The sequence below is a fragment of the Trichomycterus rosablanca genome, unplaced genomic scaffold (genome assembly GCF_030014385.1).
Source record: "Trichomycterus rosablanca isolate fTriRos1 unplaced genomic scaffold, fTriRos1.hap1 scaffold_152, whole genome shotgun sequence".
Taxonomy (NCBI): domain Eukaryota; kingdom Metazoa; phylum Chordata; class Actinopteri; order Siluriformes; family Trichomycteridae; genus Trichomycterus; species Trichomycterus rosablanca.
Genome location: NW_026946980.1, coordinates 72,793 through 87,951, shown reverse-complemented (window position 1 = coordinate 87,951; position 15,159 = coordinate 72,793). Strand labels below are relative to the sequence as shown.

General features: G+C 40.1%; 3 protein-coding genes and 1 long non-coding RNA gene across 4 annotated transcripts; all 4 read right to left on the bottom strand.

Annotated features, from left to right (window-relative positions):
* Positions 1-207: 207 nt before the first annotated feature.
* LOC134305859 (uncharacterized) lies at positions 208-1,327 on the bottom strand. The gene is made up of 2 exons (XR_010008853.1): positions 637-1,327; positions 208-534 (listed from the first exon to the last, which is right to left on the bottom strand). It is a non-coding gene; the product is annotated as an uncharacterized LOC134305859 (long non-coding RNA).
* Positions 1,328-1,721: 394 nt separating this feature from the next.
* On the bottom strand, positions 1,722-2,157 carry LOC134305858 (histone H2B-like). The gene has a single exon (XM_062990205.1). It carries the CDS (start codon positions 2,140-2,142, stop codon positions 1,768-1,770), a length of 375 nt encoding a protein of 124 aa, XP_062846275.1. The 5' UTR covers positions 2,143-2,157; the 3' UTR covers positions 1,722-1,767.
* A 4,684-nt stretch (positions 2,158-6,841) lies between these two features.
* LOC134305865 (histone H3) lies at positions 6,842-7,284 on the bottom strand. The gene has a single exon (XM_062990210.1). It carries the CDS (start codon positions 7,258-7,260, stop codon positions 6,850-6,852), a length of 411 nt encoding a protein of 136 aa, XP_062846280.1. The 5' UTR covers positions 7,261-7,284; the 3' UTR covers positions 6,842-6,849.
* Positions 7,285-7,946: 662 nt separating this feature from the next.
* LOC134305866 (histone H2A-like) lies at positions 7,947-8,333 on the bottom strand. The gene has a single exon (XM_062990211.1). The coding sequence runs from the start codon at positions 8,331-8,333 to the stop codon at positions 7,947-7,949; it is 387 nt and encodes a 128-aa protein (XP_062846281.1).
* Positions 8,334-15,159: the final 6,826 nt, after the last annotated feature.

The window sequence follows — 15,159 nt, the reverse complement described above, 5'->3', positions numbered from 1 at the left end:
ACATAGTTAACTTAATTTAAACCTCATGTCAGGGTAGTTAACTTGGTTAACCACAACATAACGAGTCATTTTTTTGCAAACCTCAATTATCTTAATATTCAGTCATTTGTGAGACATTTTAATTATTCCAATTTGGTACATTTCATCCTAATAAGGATGAAACTATAAAAATGTAATTAAAATGAAACTTGTTAATGTGACAATTAGTCCAAAAATGTAATGTTTATTAACTGCATGTTTTGACAAGACAAATTAAAGTATTAACAAATTACTTTTGACCCTTTTCACACCATAATAATTGATGTTGCAGGAACCTGAAGGTTTAGAAGTGGACCAGCCCTCATTGGCAGTAGTTGTGATGATGAACATGAGAGCTTCTGCAGGTGACACACCAAAGGACATCATGATTATTATTGAGGGAGCGCATGTCATCACAGGATTAAAAGATAATGCTATAGCTTGTGCTGCCTTCCTTGGCTTGACCTATGTGCTAAACCTCAGTTATCCCAGCCGGCAGACATTACAAAGGCATGGCTGTGGAAGAAGAGAGCCAAGTATTGGACCGGCCTACCAGAGAGAACGTGTGGAAAATTTTGTAAGAAGTGACTATGACAACAACCGTGTACTGTTGCACACCTTAAGACTTCAGTTTTCAGGAACAATGGCACAAAATGCACCAGAACACTTCATTGCTAGATATTCAAGGTGCCAAAACATCTTTGTGTTGAGACGGAATGGCAACATTACAAAGTGGTAAATGCTTTACCATCCCAGCTTTTCTGGAAGGTGCTGCAGCCCTGAAATGCAAGAATGGATGTTTACTAACACATGAAATAAAACTGACACAAACAGCTCAATAAAAATAGTTTGATTAAAAAATTATCACGATTAATTTTTTTTAATCGCGATTACAAATGTAACGCCTTAATCGCGTTAATTACCGCGATTAACGACAGCCCTAATAATAATATGAACTAATTCATGAGACACACATCAGAAAAACATCAACTTAACTTTTGCTGTGGTCATTTTGCAGGCTAGCGTGGTGAGCAGAAACGGAATGTAAACATGAAGTGCCGTCCGGGAGCCCAATCCCCCCAATCTCAATCCGCTCCCTACTCACTCCCCCTCTTCACTCCGCCTCCGTTTGCGCGTTCACGTGGAGGGTCCCTCTGTAGTGGAGTGTTAGTGAGGAGGGAGCGGATTGGGAAAGACCGCATGAGGTACAGTACGGTGCCGGCAGCTCACCTAAAACTGCTCGAGTGGAAAACATCGATTTCATATCAGTTCACAATGCTCATAAATAAAATGATGAACACGAAAACGAAGGCTATTCTATCTATAATTTTAGTACGTTCTCGTTAGTTTTGTAAACGCCTAATACAGTTAGTGTTAGTTATCGTTTTTTTTATTTTAACAGCACCGGGTTTGTTTGGCGAGATCAAGGAGTGTAGCAACTCTCTCTCTACGGCTCTGAGTGTATTATAATAACTTTTTTAAGAGTAGTGATATTTTATTGTGTGTAATCTCCTAAACTCACCACATAGTGACAGTCGTGGACAACCCGTGAAAAACAGCAGGGCCCAAAAATAGTAATATATTAATTAAAAAAAATCTTTTTATTTAGTATTATAAACATGTGAGGCTACCTAGATAATGTGTATGACATATTCAGATCTAATATTTAAAAAGAAGAAAATTCTCTTATCTTGATAAGATGGGTGGCTCTTAAAAGAACCGTTGGTTTGCCAGAGCGACTAAGGCGCTTTACTTGGAGCTGGTGTACTTGGTGACGGCCTTGGTACCCTCGGACACGGCGTGCTTGGCCAGCTCACCGGGAAGCAGCAGGCGCACGGCGGTCTGGATCTCCCTGGAGGTAATGGTGGAGCGCTTGTTGTAGTGAGCCAGACGAGAGGACTCACCAGCGATACGCTCGAAAATGTCGTTGACGAAGGAGTTCATGATGCCCATAGCCTTGGAGGAGATCCCGGTATCAGGGTGGACCTGTTTCAGGACCTTGTACACGTAAATAGCGTAGCTCTCCTTCCTGGACTTTCTGCGCTTCTTGCCTCCTTTGCCGGCGGGCTTGGGAACGGTTTTCTTGGAGCCCTTTTTGGGCGCGGCCTTCGCTGGTTCAGGCATGATGCTGCTGTTTCTTCTAGAACAAACTGCAAGTGAATGTAGACGCTCTACACGCCCGCTTTATTAACCCTGCATGCTGAGTAAGACAAGATGAAACAAGTAACTCTGATTGGTCCAAGGTCCTGGGTTTCTATTGGACAGAGAACATACCGTTCCACGCCCCCTTCACTAGAATCTGTTCTTTGTTGTCTGTTCCCGCTTAATCTGAGGTCGATACATGTTTTAAAACCGAATATAAAAGAATCAATAGCAATATTTTATTAAATGTTATAGATAGATAAGATTAGATAAACAGATATATCTTATTATTTTTTGTATTTTAAGCGAAGCATTCGGGCACAATGTTTTACTGTATTTTACACAAAGATCGTGTTAATGATTGTAGTGTAATCTACAGTATGGCTGTACATTGCTAGTATGCAAACACGCCGTATGAAGATCTGATAGTAAACGTAATACTAAAACTACTAATGATAACGCCAAGCTTTTAGGGCTACATAAATTAATAAAAACATGCAATACTGAATGTTATTTTTACTTATAATGATGCTTTCAAGCTTTTGAGGCTAAACGAGTGACTTGCAAATCTACGCATCAGTGAACGTACTACTACTACTAATAATAATAATAAAGCAGGAGAACCTTCTCTTTTGTAGAAAATATGTGTGGCCCTTAAAAGAGCCGTTGTGTTAGCGTGGAGGTCTGAACGTTTAACCTCCGAATCCGTACAGGGTGCGTCCCTGGCGTTTCAGAGCGTACACCACGTCCATTGCGGTGACGGTCTTTCTCTTGGCGTGCTCGGTGTAGGTGACGGCATCACGGATGACGTTCTCAAGGAAAACCTTGAGCACACCGCGGGTCTCCTCGTAGATCAAGCCGGAAATACGCTTCACACCGCCACGGCGAGCCAAACGGCGGATGGCGGGTTTAGTAATACCCTGGATGTTATCACGGAGAACTTTGCGGTGACGCTTAGCGCCTCCTTTTCCAAGACCTTTGCCGCCTTTTCCTCTTCCGGACATCGTTACTGCTCTCGTCTAAATGAAGCGAGTCAATGCAGGACGAGCGTTCACAGCGAGCTTGTTATTTCCCTCTACCGGACCTAGTTGAAGACAATGGGGCGGAGTTAAGCAGTGACCGCCCACTGTGACCGCAGCTGCTCGGAGTAGGCCTCATGTAAAGCGCGTAACTTAGAACCTCCACTGTTTTATCCTCACAGTAAATCGGTCCACAATCGATGTGATGTATTCCACATGACATATTTTTCTGTAACTAATGTTTAATGTTAAGAATTTTTTTTCTAAACATGTTGTGCCAAAAGAAAGAAATACAAACAAAGAAACAACCCTAAACCCTATGCAACCCTAAACCCTATTACAATTTACTATAATCGCCATGTTTGTCACATGTTTTAATATTGTACAATTAGGTGGGACAAACAGCCATTAGAGACATGACAATGTAGCCAAAAAAAAAAAAAAAAACATACTAGTAATACGGAAAGACAGTGTGGGAGAATACAGCAGTGTATAATCAAAAATTTATATTAGTTCATATCAGTACAGTTGTAGTGAATATTGAATTTGAAACAAACAAATAGCTTTAGAAACCTTTCAGTGCTTGTAAAAGTAGCATTAGAGACACGTTATGATAAAAACAAAGATCTAAAACACCTGCAGCAGTGTAGGAGGAGGTGTAGGGTAAAGAGAACATGAAGGTAAAATTGTGTTGGAATGTTTAATATATAAATGAACAACGACAGTGTTTGTTGCTAGCTTTTGTAGATGTGTGTGTGTGTGTGTGTGAGAGAGAGAGAGTTTAAAAAAAAAGTAAAATAGGTGAATATTTACATTTTCAGCATTTAGCAGACGCCTTTATCCAAAGCGATTTACATTACAGTAACAGTATACAGTCAGAGCAATTGAGGGTTAAGAACCTTGCTCAAGGGCCCAACAGTGATAACCTAGCAGTGGTGGGGCTTGAACCAGTGACCCTCTGGTCACTGGCCTAGTACCTTAACCACTAGGCTACAGCTGGCCCTGGATATGTGTCATCTGGACTGCTAGAGCCATAGATGTTTTGTTAAAGTGGGTGTTAGGGTCATGAATGAGTAAATAACTAAATTAATACATAAACAGTGAATACATTAACAAATAAATACATAAAAAATGTGTAAAGCAGTGTTTGGATTTGTCTGTGCTGAACAACACTGATGCAAGTCTTTATAAGTGACATCTGTGTTAAAAATGTGTTTGTATATTTCACTGTATTGTGAGAAATGGGACGTTATAAGTCATATTCTGCTAAAGCATAACGTTTCATAAACATATTTCAAAGTCAGACACATCTTGATTAAAGTGAAAGTGATCTTAGCTGTGTATCAATAAAAGCCAAATAAGTGAAAGAAGATATTTTATGTTTCAGTGTTATCTGTGTTAAAGCCATTTCTGAGTTTTAAAAAGAATTATAAAAAAAAAAAATGCATGTTAATAAGTGAGATCTCTTGTGTAAGTGTAGGAGCCATGTGTTGTTTTAGAAATGTGTCCGTATATGTGAACTCAAATTAATTAAATAATTAATTCATTTTCTTTTTTTATTGGGTTGGTTTTCTGGGGTTTTTTATTTCCCTCTCAGTTTATGATTTAGGTGTGTGTGAGTTTTTCCATCTTCACCGTAATGTGTTCATGAACAGAACTGTGAGTGCAATAGATAGAAACTGCAATTTCTTAACAAGACTATTTATTTACTGAAGTCAGAAGTAAAGCCGTTTAAAGTTTACAATTTAATTCCCCATTATGGTACTAAACATCGTGAAATACAAGAACGTGAACAATGCACAACATTCAGGTGTGAAGCTTTGCTAGCTCAAATACAAAAGCAACAAGGTCTTTTTATAGCTCTTTATGTACTTTTTGGATATCACAAAGCTGCTCTTGACTGCTTCAAAGGACTGAAAAACAGCAAATGAAGTCCAAAAGTTATAGAATTTTTTTTTTTTGTGTATTGATAATGTGAAAACCTACACTTTTTATGCCCACCTGTTTTCGTGAAAGTAAATTAAATAGTGAAATTATGTTGATGTTTTTACTCTGCCTCCTTCTAATTTCATTGCCTGATAGTAAAAATAGGATTAATTTAGGGTTAGAACTAGCTTGTGGTTTTCCTAATTGGGTTAGATACATGTTGGGGTTATTATAGTTACGGTTAGAAACATTTTGGGGTTATTATAGTTTGGGTTAGAAGGAGGTTTTAAATTGGGCTCAACAGATATCATCTGTGCTGCCTAGGAACACAAGGCGCTCCTGGAGATGACGAACCACACCTGGGTCCTCATGCCTTCAAATCAGATAGCGAGCACAGTGAGTTCCAGCCTGAGTGTGAGTGCCACCAAAAACTTTAATTCCTCAGCTGTGCAGTGGGGCTTCGGTCAGGCCTCTGTGCAGGACACTGGAGTTTCTTGAAGCCGAGCTTCTCTTTATGTTTGTGGATTTTGCTTTGTGCACAGAGGTTTAGTCCTGCTGGAACAGGAAGTGGCCTTCCCCTTTAATCTAATTCAGTCATGGTTTTTATCTCACTCGCTTATGACACTTGTTAACACTTGTTAGCTATGGTGGCGGCTGAAACACATGAATTACCAAATTAGAAAAGGCATAATTGTGAATTCGGTTGTTTTATTACCATTATTACAATAACCAGTCTTATGGTGAACATTCAATATTCTGCTCATTCCTTATGCCTTCATCCAGCGTGTTTACATTCTACCAATGTACAGCCATACTGTAGATTACACTACAATCAGTTAATACCATCTCTGTGTAAAATACAGACTGTGTACACCGTGCAACACCAACGCCACTAAATCCTCCTAACAATTTATTATATTACATAAAAATACATAAAAATATACATACATAAAAGAAAACACACACATACACACAAACACACACATTTAGTTCGTGTTTTCACATTTTGGTCACGAGATGGAAGAAACGCTCCACTAACCGTCTATTGGTTCTCCATAACATTATAATTACAGTTACTACTACCATCACCAATAATACTATTATTACAACAACTATAATAGAAATAAAATCATTATTATGAGTAATTATGATTATTTACACTGAATATTTTACAGTATGTCTGTTCTAAAATGTTTCTAATTACCCTGTGTTGAGTACCTGGAATAGTATTTAATTATTGATATATTATTCTGAATAATAATTATTGATTATTAATCTTCTTTTTTTTGCATTAGTAGTGTAATATTTTAACCACTGCTGCAATTTACGGCTCCCTCTTACTTACCGTCATGTTTTTGTTGTTACTCTACTACTCATAACGACTATATTACTTTTACTAACTCAGTGCTTTATAGAACCCCATAAACATACACCACTATAAACATTATTAATCATGTGTTATAAGACACCATCTGCCAATCTTTAATCAGCTGTACTTATGTAACCTTGTTTATAATTGTTGTAAGAACATGTTAAGTACATCTCTACACACACACAAACACATTAACAAGTTTTTCCTAATATTTATAACTGATAAATATAACTAAATTATAACTCGGAACACGCGCACACAATGGAATAATAAATAAATAAATAAAAAGTTATGAAAAATGCCCATTTCAGTGGAAGCATGTAAGTGGCCCTTAAAAGAGCCTTTGTGGATAACTGCATGGAGTGGGTTTGTTTAAGCACGCTCTCCGCGAATACGGCGGGCCAGCTGGATGTCCTTAGGCATGATGGTCACCCTCTTGGCATGGATGGCGCACAGGTTGGTGTCCTCGAACAGACCGACCAGGTAAGCCTCACTGGCCTCCTGCAGAGCCATGACGGCAGAACTCTGGAAGCGCAGATCGGTCTTAAAGTCCTGAGCGATCTCTCTAACCAGGCGCTGGAAGGGCAGCTTGCGGATGAGCAGCTCAGTGGACTTCTGATAACGGCGGATTTCACGCAGAGCCACGGTACCTGGCCTGTAACGGTGAGGTTTCTTCACACCGCCAGTAGCCGGGGCGCTCTTGCGGGCAGCCTTAGTGGCGAGCTGCTTCCTCGGCGCTTTACCACCGGTGGATTTACGAGCGGTCTGCTTGGTTCTTGCCATCGCGTCTGGAACTCTGCACTTCACCAACTGTAGGACAGAATATGTTAGCCCGCCCAACACGCACTATTTAAGTACCAGAGCCGCTCCGCGCTCATTGGGCGTCTTGATGAAGCTCTTTTCTCATTGGACGATCGTGCTTACGTCAAATGTCGCTTACTGGTCGGCGTTCTGCCGCTGCCTCGTTTCAGAAACACAGTATTTCCTCTATGCTGTTGGTGGGATTTATAATACTTTCCTTTGTTTCTTTGTGCTTTTAGAACACAGCTTACAATCGCATTTAAAGTATATACCTTTTAAAAAAATATATTGAATATTTCGTTCATTTTGCTTATTATTATTGTTATTAGCATTATTAATATTTTTGTTCCATGTTTATTACACAAACACGTTTGTTGCACCACTTTTAATCGTCTATATTGTTGGTTTTGCTACTGCAAGTGATCTATAACTTGGCTAATGTATACATATATAGTGAAATATGTAAAGATAGATAAATGGTGAAAAAATAAGTCGTACATATTGATTTGTTAATTTTACCATGTCATAAATCATGTGGTTTATGCCGTGTGAGTCTATGAAACAATATTACATTTGTGTTATTTACACTTTATCTGGGGAAATTGCACTTTTTCTGTGGAAATGGGTGGCTCTTAAAAGAGCCTTTTGGTTAGATCACGAGAGCGACTTTACTTGGCCTTGGCTGCTTTCTCGGTCTTCTTGGGCAACAGAACCGCCTGGATGTTAGGCAGCACACCGCCCTGAGCGATGGTTACACCTCCAAGCAGTCTGTTCAACTCCTCGTCGTTACGCACGGCCAACTGCAGATGACGAGGGATGATACGAGACTTCTTGTTATCTCTGGCGGCGTTACCAGCCAACTCGAGGATCTCAGCGGTCAGATACTCCAGCACGGCAGCCAAGTAGACAGGAGCACCAGCTCCCACACGGTGGGCGTAATTACCTTTACGTAGCAGTCTGTGAACACGGCCCACGGGGAACTGAAGGCCGGCACGGGATGAGCGAGTCTTGGCCTTAGCCCTAGTCTTACCACCGGTCTTTCCTCGACCACTCATTTTGATAGTCAGATACGTTCGTGGAACAAAACTGAAGTAAACTTGGAGAGGGCTCGAAACGGTATGATATAGGCAAACTGGCCTCTCTCCTATTGGCTTAGAGCGAAGGCACAGCCTAGCCAATCATAAACGCGCCGTCAAGTCCCAGGGAAACACATACACGCCCCCTCACATACTGCCCCACTCCTCCCCTCTCTTCTCCTCCGTTCTCCCGCCCGTGTAATGTATGATACAGAAAAGCTTCTCTTAAGCAACAATTACTTTATATTATGTCACAATAACATTTACACTAACAATTACATTATGTAAGGTGCTCATATACGTGAGTGCACATACATACACATTTATACGGACAGTTTTATGAGGATGTGTGACAAAATCATTACACATAAAACAAGACCAGTTATACTTAGTGTTTTGAACTCCTTGCTTATTACACTCTGCACAAAATATGTATGAATAGTTGTGTGTTTGCATGCTGCTTATATGTATGTATGTGTTTAGGAAACGAGACTCTTTAGAGGAAGATATAGGTGGCTCTTAAAAGAGCCGTTTTAAGAAAACGAAGTTAATAAAACAGGAACATGTTTACTTCTTCTTGGGGGCAGCTTTTTTGGCCTTGGTCGCTTTGGGCTTAGCGGTCTTGGGTTTGGCTGCCTTGGCTTTTTTAGGACTTTTGGCTGCCTTCTTGGGGGTCGCCGGCTTCTTAGCCTTCTTGGGGCTCTTGGTGGCTTTCTTAGCGGCAGCAGCGGGTTTCTTGACCTTCTTGGGGGACTTCTTAGCGGCGGGTTTCTTTGCGGCCTTTTTCACTTTAGGAGCGGCGGCTTTTTTGGCCGCGGGTTTCTTCTCCTCGGTCTGCTTCTTGTTGAGCTTGAAAGATCCTGAGGCGCCGGTGCCCTTGGTCTGCACCAGGATGCCCTTGGTCACCAGGCTTTTGACGGCGAGTTTGACGCGGGAGTTGTTCTTCTCCACGTCGTATCCACCTGCAGACAGAGCTTTCTTCAGGGCGGCCAGGGACACGCCGCTCCTCTCCTTGGAAGCGGAAACAGCTTTGACGATCAGCTCGCCGACGCTGGGACCCGCTTTCTTGGGTTTGGCCGCGGTCTTCTTTTTAGGAGCCTTGGCGGGGGCCGAGCTGGCCGGTGCTGGAGCTTCTTCTACCATCGTTGTTTGAGCTAAAACGGCGCTAAGAAAGAGCGAGTGAAGCGCTGTGCTCTGTTGTACAGAGATTCCTCCCTCTTACGAGAGGGGGCGGGGCTTTATAGCACACATGAGAACTGTGTAGACTCAACTCGACCAGCGCAGCGTCTGTGTGCTTCCGTGACACATGCGCACTTGTGTTTTCTCATGGCAAATAGTGATTAAAATACAAGTCCTGATATAAAATGCGAGGTAATAAAGTGCACGTCGGCCGAACATAAGCTCTCTCGTTCATGTAAAAGCCCGCAAAGGGAACCTAACGATGCTCTGTTTCCTTGTGTTCTGCTAAAACAGCACACCGCTCCTGATGCGTAAAGCGACGCAGCGCACATTTCACATCTTATTACACGTAAAAATATGCCGAGGAAACCCGATCTTCTTGTAGACACAGGCTGAAAAGTATAAACAAAGCCTTGGTGTTTTCCACATGTATTTAAAAGCGGATGTGAGCTTCCTTTTCTACTAGAAAAATAGGCTGTTTAGTGCGAAGTAAAACACAGTTACCAAGCAGGACTAGGTCGAGTCCAGGGTGCTTAACTGTCATGTAGCTGAAAGAACAAATGTAAGAAAAAAGTAAACATAACAATTTAGAATAATAATGATGATAATAAGAAGAATAGTTAAACACACTAACATTAATTTCAGTTATTCCTACATATTTGTGCTGTAAGATCTACAGAACATCCCCGTGTCAGTTTTAAGTTCACATATACTGACACATTTCTAAAACAACACATGGCTCAAACATTCACATACTACTGATGTTTCTAACTCTTACAAAACAGATTCAAGTCTATTTTAGTTATTTATCTGATACATCTCTTTTATAAAGATGCACTTTTTAATGTTTAACTCAGAAATAGCTTTAACACAGCTAACACCGACACATACAATGTCTTATTTCACTTATTTGGTTTTTATTGATACACAGCTAAGATCACTTTCACTTTAACCAAGATGTGTCTGACTTTGAAATATGTTTATGAAACGTTATGCTTTAGCAGAATATGACTTATAACGTCCCATTTCTCACAATACAGTGAAATATACAAACACATTTTTAACACAGATGTCACTTATAAAGACTTTATAAGTCAGTATTGTTCAGCACAGAAGAATCTGAAAACTTATTTACTCAATTTTTATGTATGTATTTGTTTAATATATTCACTGTTTATTTAGTTAATCACTCATTCATGACTAACACCCGATTTAACAAAACATTAATGGCTCTAGCAGTCCAGGTGAGACATATCCACCCATTTTACTTACATTTCTCTCTCTCTCTCTCTCTCTCTCTCTCTCTCTCTCTCTCTCTCTCTCTCTCTCTCTCTCTCTCTCTCACACACACACACACACACACCTGCAAAAGCTAGCAACAAACACAAGCGTTGTCCATTTATATATTACACATTCCTAAACACAATTTTACTCTCATGTTTTATTCACCCTACACCTCCTCCTACACCGCTGCAGGTGTTTTAGATGTATTTTTTTATCCTAACGTGTCTCTAATGCTACTTTCACAAGCACTGAAAGGTTTCTAAAGCTATTTGTTTGTTTTATTTCAATTTCACTACAATTTGACTGATTTGACCTAATATGAATTTTTTTATCATACACTGCTCTATTCTCCCACTCTGTCTTATATCCTAGTATGTGTTATTTTTTGCCCTGTTGAATTTCTTTTTTTAGCATGTTTAAAACTGCAAAATTATTCAAATTAAACTTTAGTTACAGAAAATATGTGTAATACATCAAATCGATTGTGGATTAATTTACTGAGGCAAAACTACAGTGGCTAAGAATTGCAAAACAAATTAACAATTTAGAAAACAAAATTACAAAAACAAAAACAAATTTACAAGAGCTGAAACACTTTTACCAATGCCGAAACAAATTTACAAACGGCCGATCTGATGGAAAGGGTAAGTACAATTCACAGGAAGTGCTCGTTGCTTACCTGCTGCCAGTCAAACTGTTTTGCAAGGATGAAGTGAACAGAGTTTGTGATGGTAACACTAAACAATAGTGATGTGCAGATGAAGCCTCATTAAAGCTTTTGAAGCTTTTCCTGATTGTGCTGAAAAGAGCTGAGTGGGGGAGGAGGGGGGTGGTTAGGGTTGCACCTATAAAAAATATAAGGTGTCTTACACAGTCATGAGAACATTATCAAAATGTTTTATTTAGGGTGTTTAACATATATTATTTTAATTCTTTATAATAATAAGTCAGAACCATATTTTAGACAAAACAACGCACTCTGCCCACTGTGCTACTCATACAGCGGTGTATTAAACAGGTTGTTATGCTGATAAACCTGCGCGCACACACCGTTACTAAGAACACTTTCTAATTCCCACGATAGCAGCAGTATCCTTCTGTTAATACATATCGCTTTGTCTCCCATTGATAAAAATACGGAACGAAGCTTGTCCTGTATCATTTCAATACTGAATGCGGCGTTTAGTCTCCAAATAAAGAACGATTCTGTATTTTACGGGGCGGTTGGTAACCCTAGTTTGACTGCAGGGGCAGAATCGCCCCAGAATGCTCTCATAGACTCTCATGTTAAAGCTCTTTTTTTCGTATTACAGGAGCTATAATGCATTTTGAATGATCTCCGGAGGGGCTCGCACATACGTGCCTGCGTCACACGTAATCGTTCCTTATTTGGAAACTAAAGATGATGTTCCGCATTTTTATCAATGGGAGAGAAACGCTGCAGATTAGACTGAGACGGGGTGATATGTATGAAACAGAAGAAAACAGCTGCTACCGCGGGAATTAAAAGGGGTTCGGTTATTATTGTAAGTAGTGTTCACTTTTAGTCTTAGTAACGCCGTGTGCAGGGCGAAAGTAAAGTAACAGGGTCAGTACTTTTCTCACTGCCCCCCTAAGCAACGCAGTCCAGAACAGGGCTGCATGTCTGTGTGATGGATCATGTAAAAACGTTGTTTACACTATTGAGAAAATTTTTTACATGATGTTCTTTATGCATGTTGTTTTACCTAAAATATGGTTTTGATTTATTATTATAAAGAATGAAAATAATAAATGTTAAACAGCCTAAATAAAACTGTGTATGACCCGTTAGATTTTGGGTTGCACAGTTCTGTTGGACTCTAGTTGGAGCAGCTAGCACCTAAAATAAAATGCTGATGAAGACTGAATTAAATTGTTAGTGTGAAGGCTTTACTTCATTTTATGATTAATGGTAAAGCTGGTCTCTCTTTGAACCATGTTCAAAGTTATTTGTGAGGGCAAACTGACAGATGACTTAAGATGTTAATTATTTAAGCATTAATTTACCCATTCAACAGGTCACCTTGGCCATCATCGCAACAATTGCCCCCCCTGAGAGATTTGGCAGGAGCCGCCACTGTTTGACTGTCTCTTATATAGTCAGTGAGATAAAAGCACCAAAGCTTTGAATCAGTCCCGCACATTCCTGCTGGTTTAATACAAGCTCCGATACACTGAGTCGAGTGTTACAAAAGTGAAACAAGCTTCAAAGCCTCGGTATCAAATGTTCCATCCCTAATAAACAATGTTCTGTCTATTTTGTGTTAATTATTTCAGCCAGTTGGCCACTTTTGTTTTTCTTGTGTGAATTCCTTAGATGTTTAGAGAAGCGGACGGTAGATAGAGATGCACAGGCCATGTCTAAACGTCTGCACAAACAATCTTCCTACAAGAAAAACAAAAGTGGGTCAAACTGTGCCAAATCAATGTGCGGATCATGATCCGCCGAAGAGCTGACCCCGCAACCGAGCGGGAAAAAGGCCCAGGAGAAGAAGAAGATTGTCATGTGTTTGTAAATACATCTTTTCGGATGCAACAACTCTTTTTATATGTGTGTTCAGTTTTAATCTGAGAAGCAGCCTTTGAAAATGGGTATCGTTGAGTGTCATCTTTGTCTGAAGTACCTTTCGTGGTTGACCCAGCACCTAAAAAGGATTTGCAGTTCTCCCAGGGGCTTTAGTAAAGTTTAGTACTTGAAATTCTAAGTGCTGACCTTAAGAAAACATGGCAAGTCTGCATGGATTTTGCTCGAATCGTTGTCCAGAAAAAAAATACTTTGGAATGCCTGAACGGTTCTAAATTTGAGTATGTTTATCTAGAGCCTCTGATGACAATGTAGCCGAAATTTCGGACTCGTCTGACCTTTCTAGAGCCTGTTTGGACACGTTCAAATTCCAATATATTCCCATTCAAATCCCATAATAACTTTTTGGACACCACTTGGGCCGTTTGACTTAAAACTCAACTATGTGGGCAGTCAACACCTCTAGAAGTAGTCTGAAAAATCTGAAAGCTCTAGGTCCACATGAAGATTTTTAAGGCCTTTCAGTATTTCTCCTCCTTCACTGAGAAAGGCATAAGGCCAAGGTGCAAGTCTGCATGGATTTTGCTCGAATCGTTGCCCCAATAAAAAATACTTCGGAATGCCCGAACGCTTCCAAATTTGAGTATGTTTATCTGGAGCCTATGTCGACAATGTCGCCAAAATTTCGGACCCATCGGACCTTGCTACCCCGTTTGGACACGTCCAAATCCCAATTTATTCCCATTCAGATTCTTACACGCTCTACGTAACACTGCTTTGAAAGGTCCGATCGACTCAAAACTCGAATGTGTGGGCTGTGGACACCTCTAGAAGCAGTGTGAAAAAAAGGCCTTCCTGTGTTTCTTTTGCCTGACTTTGAACCATTTCTAAAGGTTCCAGAACCTCTAGGACAACAAAACTTGTTTGCATTACAAACTACGAGTTTTCCCGAGTGTAACCATACCAAATTTGTCTACCTAAGTGCCCAATAAACATGTTAATTTAGTAGCTAAACGTTATAAAAACGGGGCGATTTCCCGCGATTTCCCGTGGAGTTAGCTCAAGCTGCTGGTGTCAAACAGCATCTACTCATCGAGACAAATCTATTGATATGTGTATCTTGCATGTTGATCACCGGGAAGTATGAAAAACGAGTGTCATTAGCATTCGGTTGCTAACAAAGGCCTCATAGGCTTGGCGGGAATAAACAGTCAAACACTGACACCGGGACTTGATTGAATCGTAATCTAGGAGTGCATGGGTACCAAATTTGTCCAACAAAGTGCCCGATAAACATGTTAATTTAGTAAAAAAATTAATTACATAATAAAAAACGGGGCGATTTTCGTGTTTCGTGTCTGTAGACCCTTGGGAAGTGTGAAAAATAAGCATTTGGGCCTTCACTACTGTATGCTGCTTATGGGACCCCACTCAAGTATTCAATATATTGCAAATGGGATGACTTTTCACTGTCCAAAAGCTGTATATTTTTCATGCCTTTATTATACTGGAAATGGGATGAGTTTATTTTTATTTTTATTTGGTCCAAAACCAGTATAGTATGACCAGAACCCTTAAGAGATTTTTTGGTCCAATTTTTTTCTTTGTTTCTCTGATCTTTTTCAAACTTGCACCATAGGTTGGGGAGGTGGAGACTTAGAGAGGAACGCAGATTTGGAAGTCCTACCTCGCTCCAAACCTGAGATCTGACATTCCCATTTCCAATATAGCTATCGCATAGGTAAAAAATATAGTGGTGGCTGCTGGTCTTTCAAAGAGGGGAAGCTCATTGTCGGC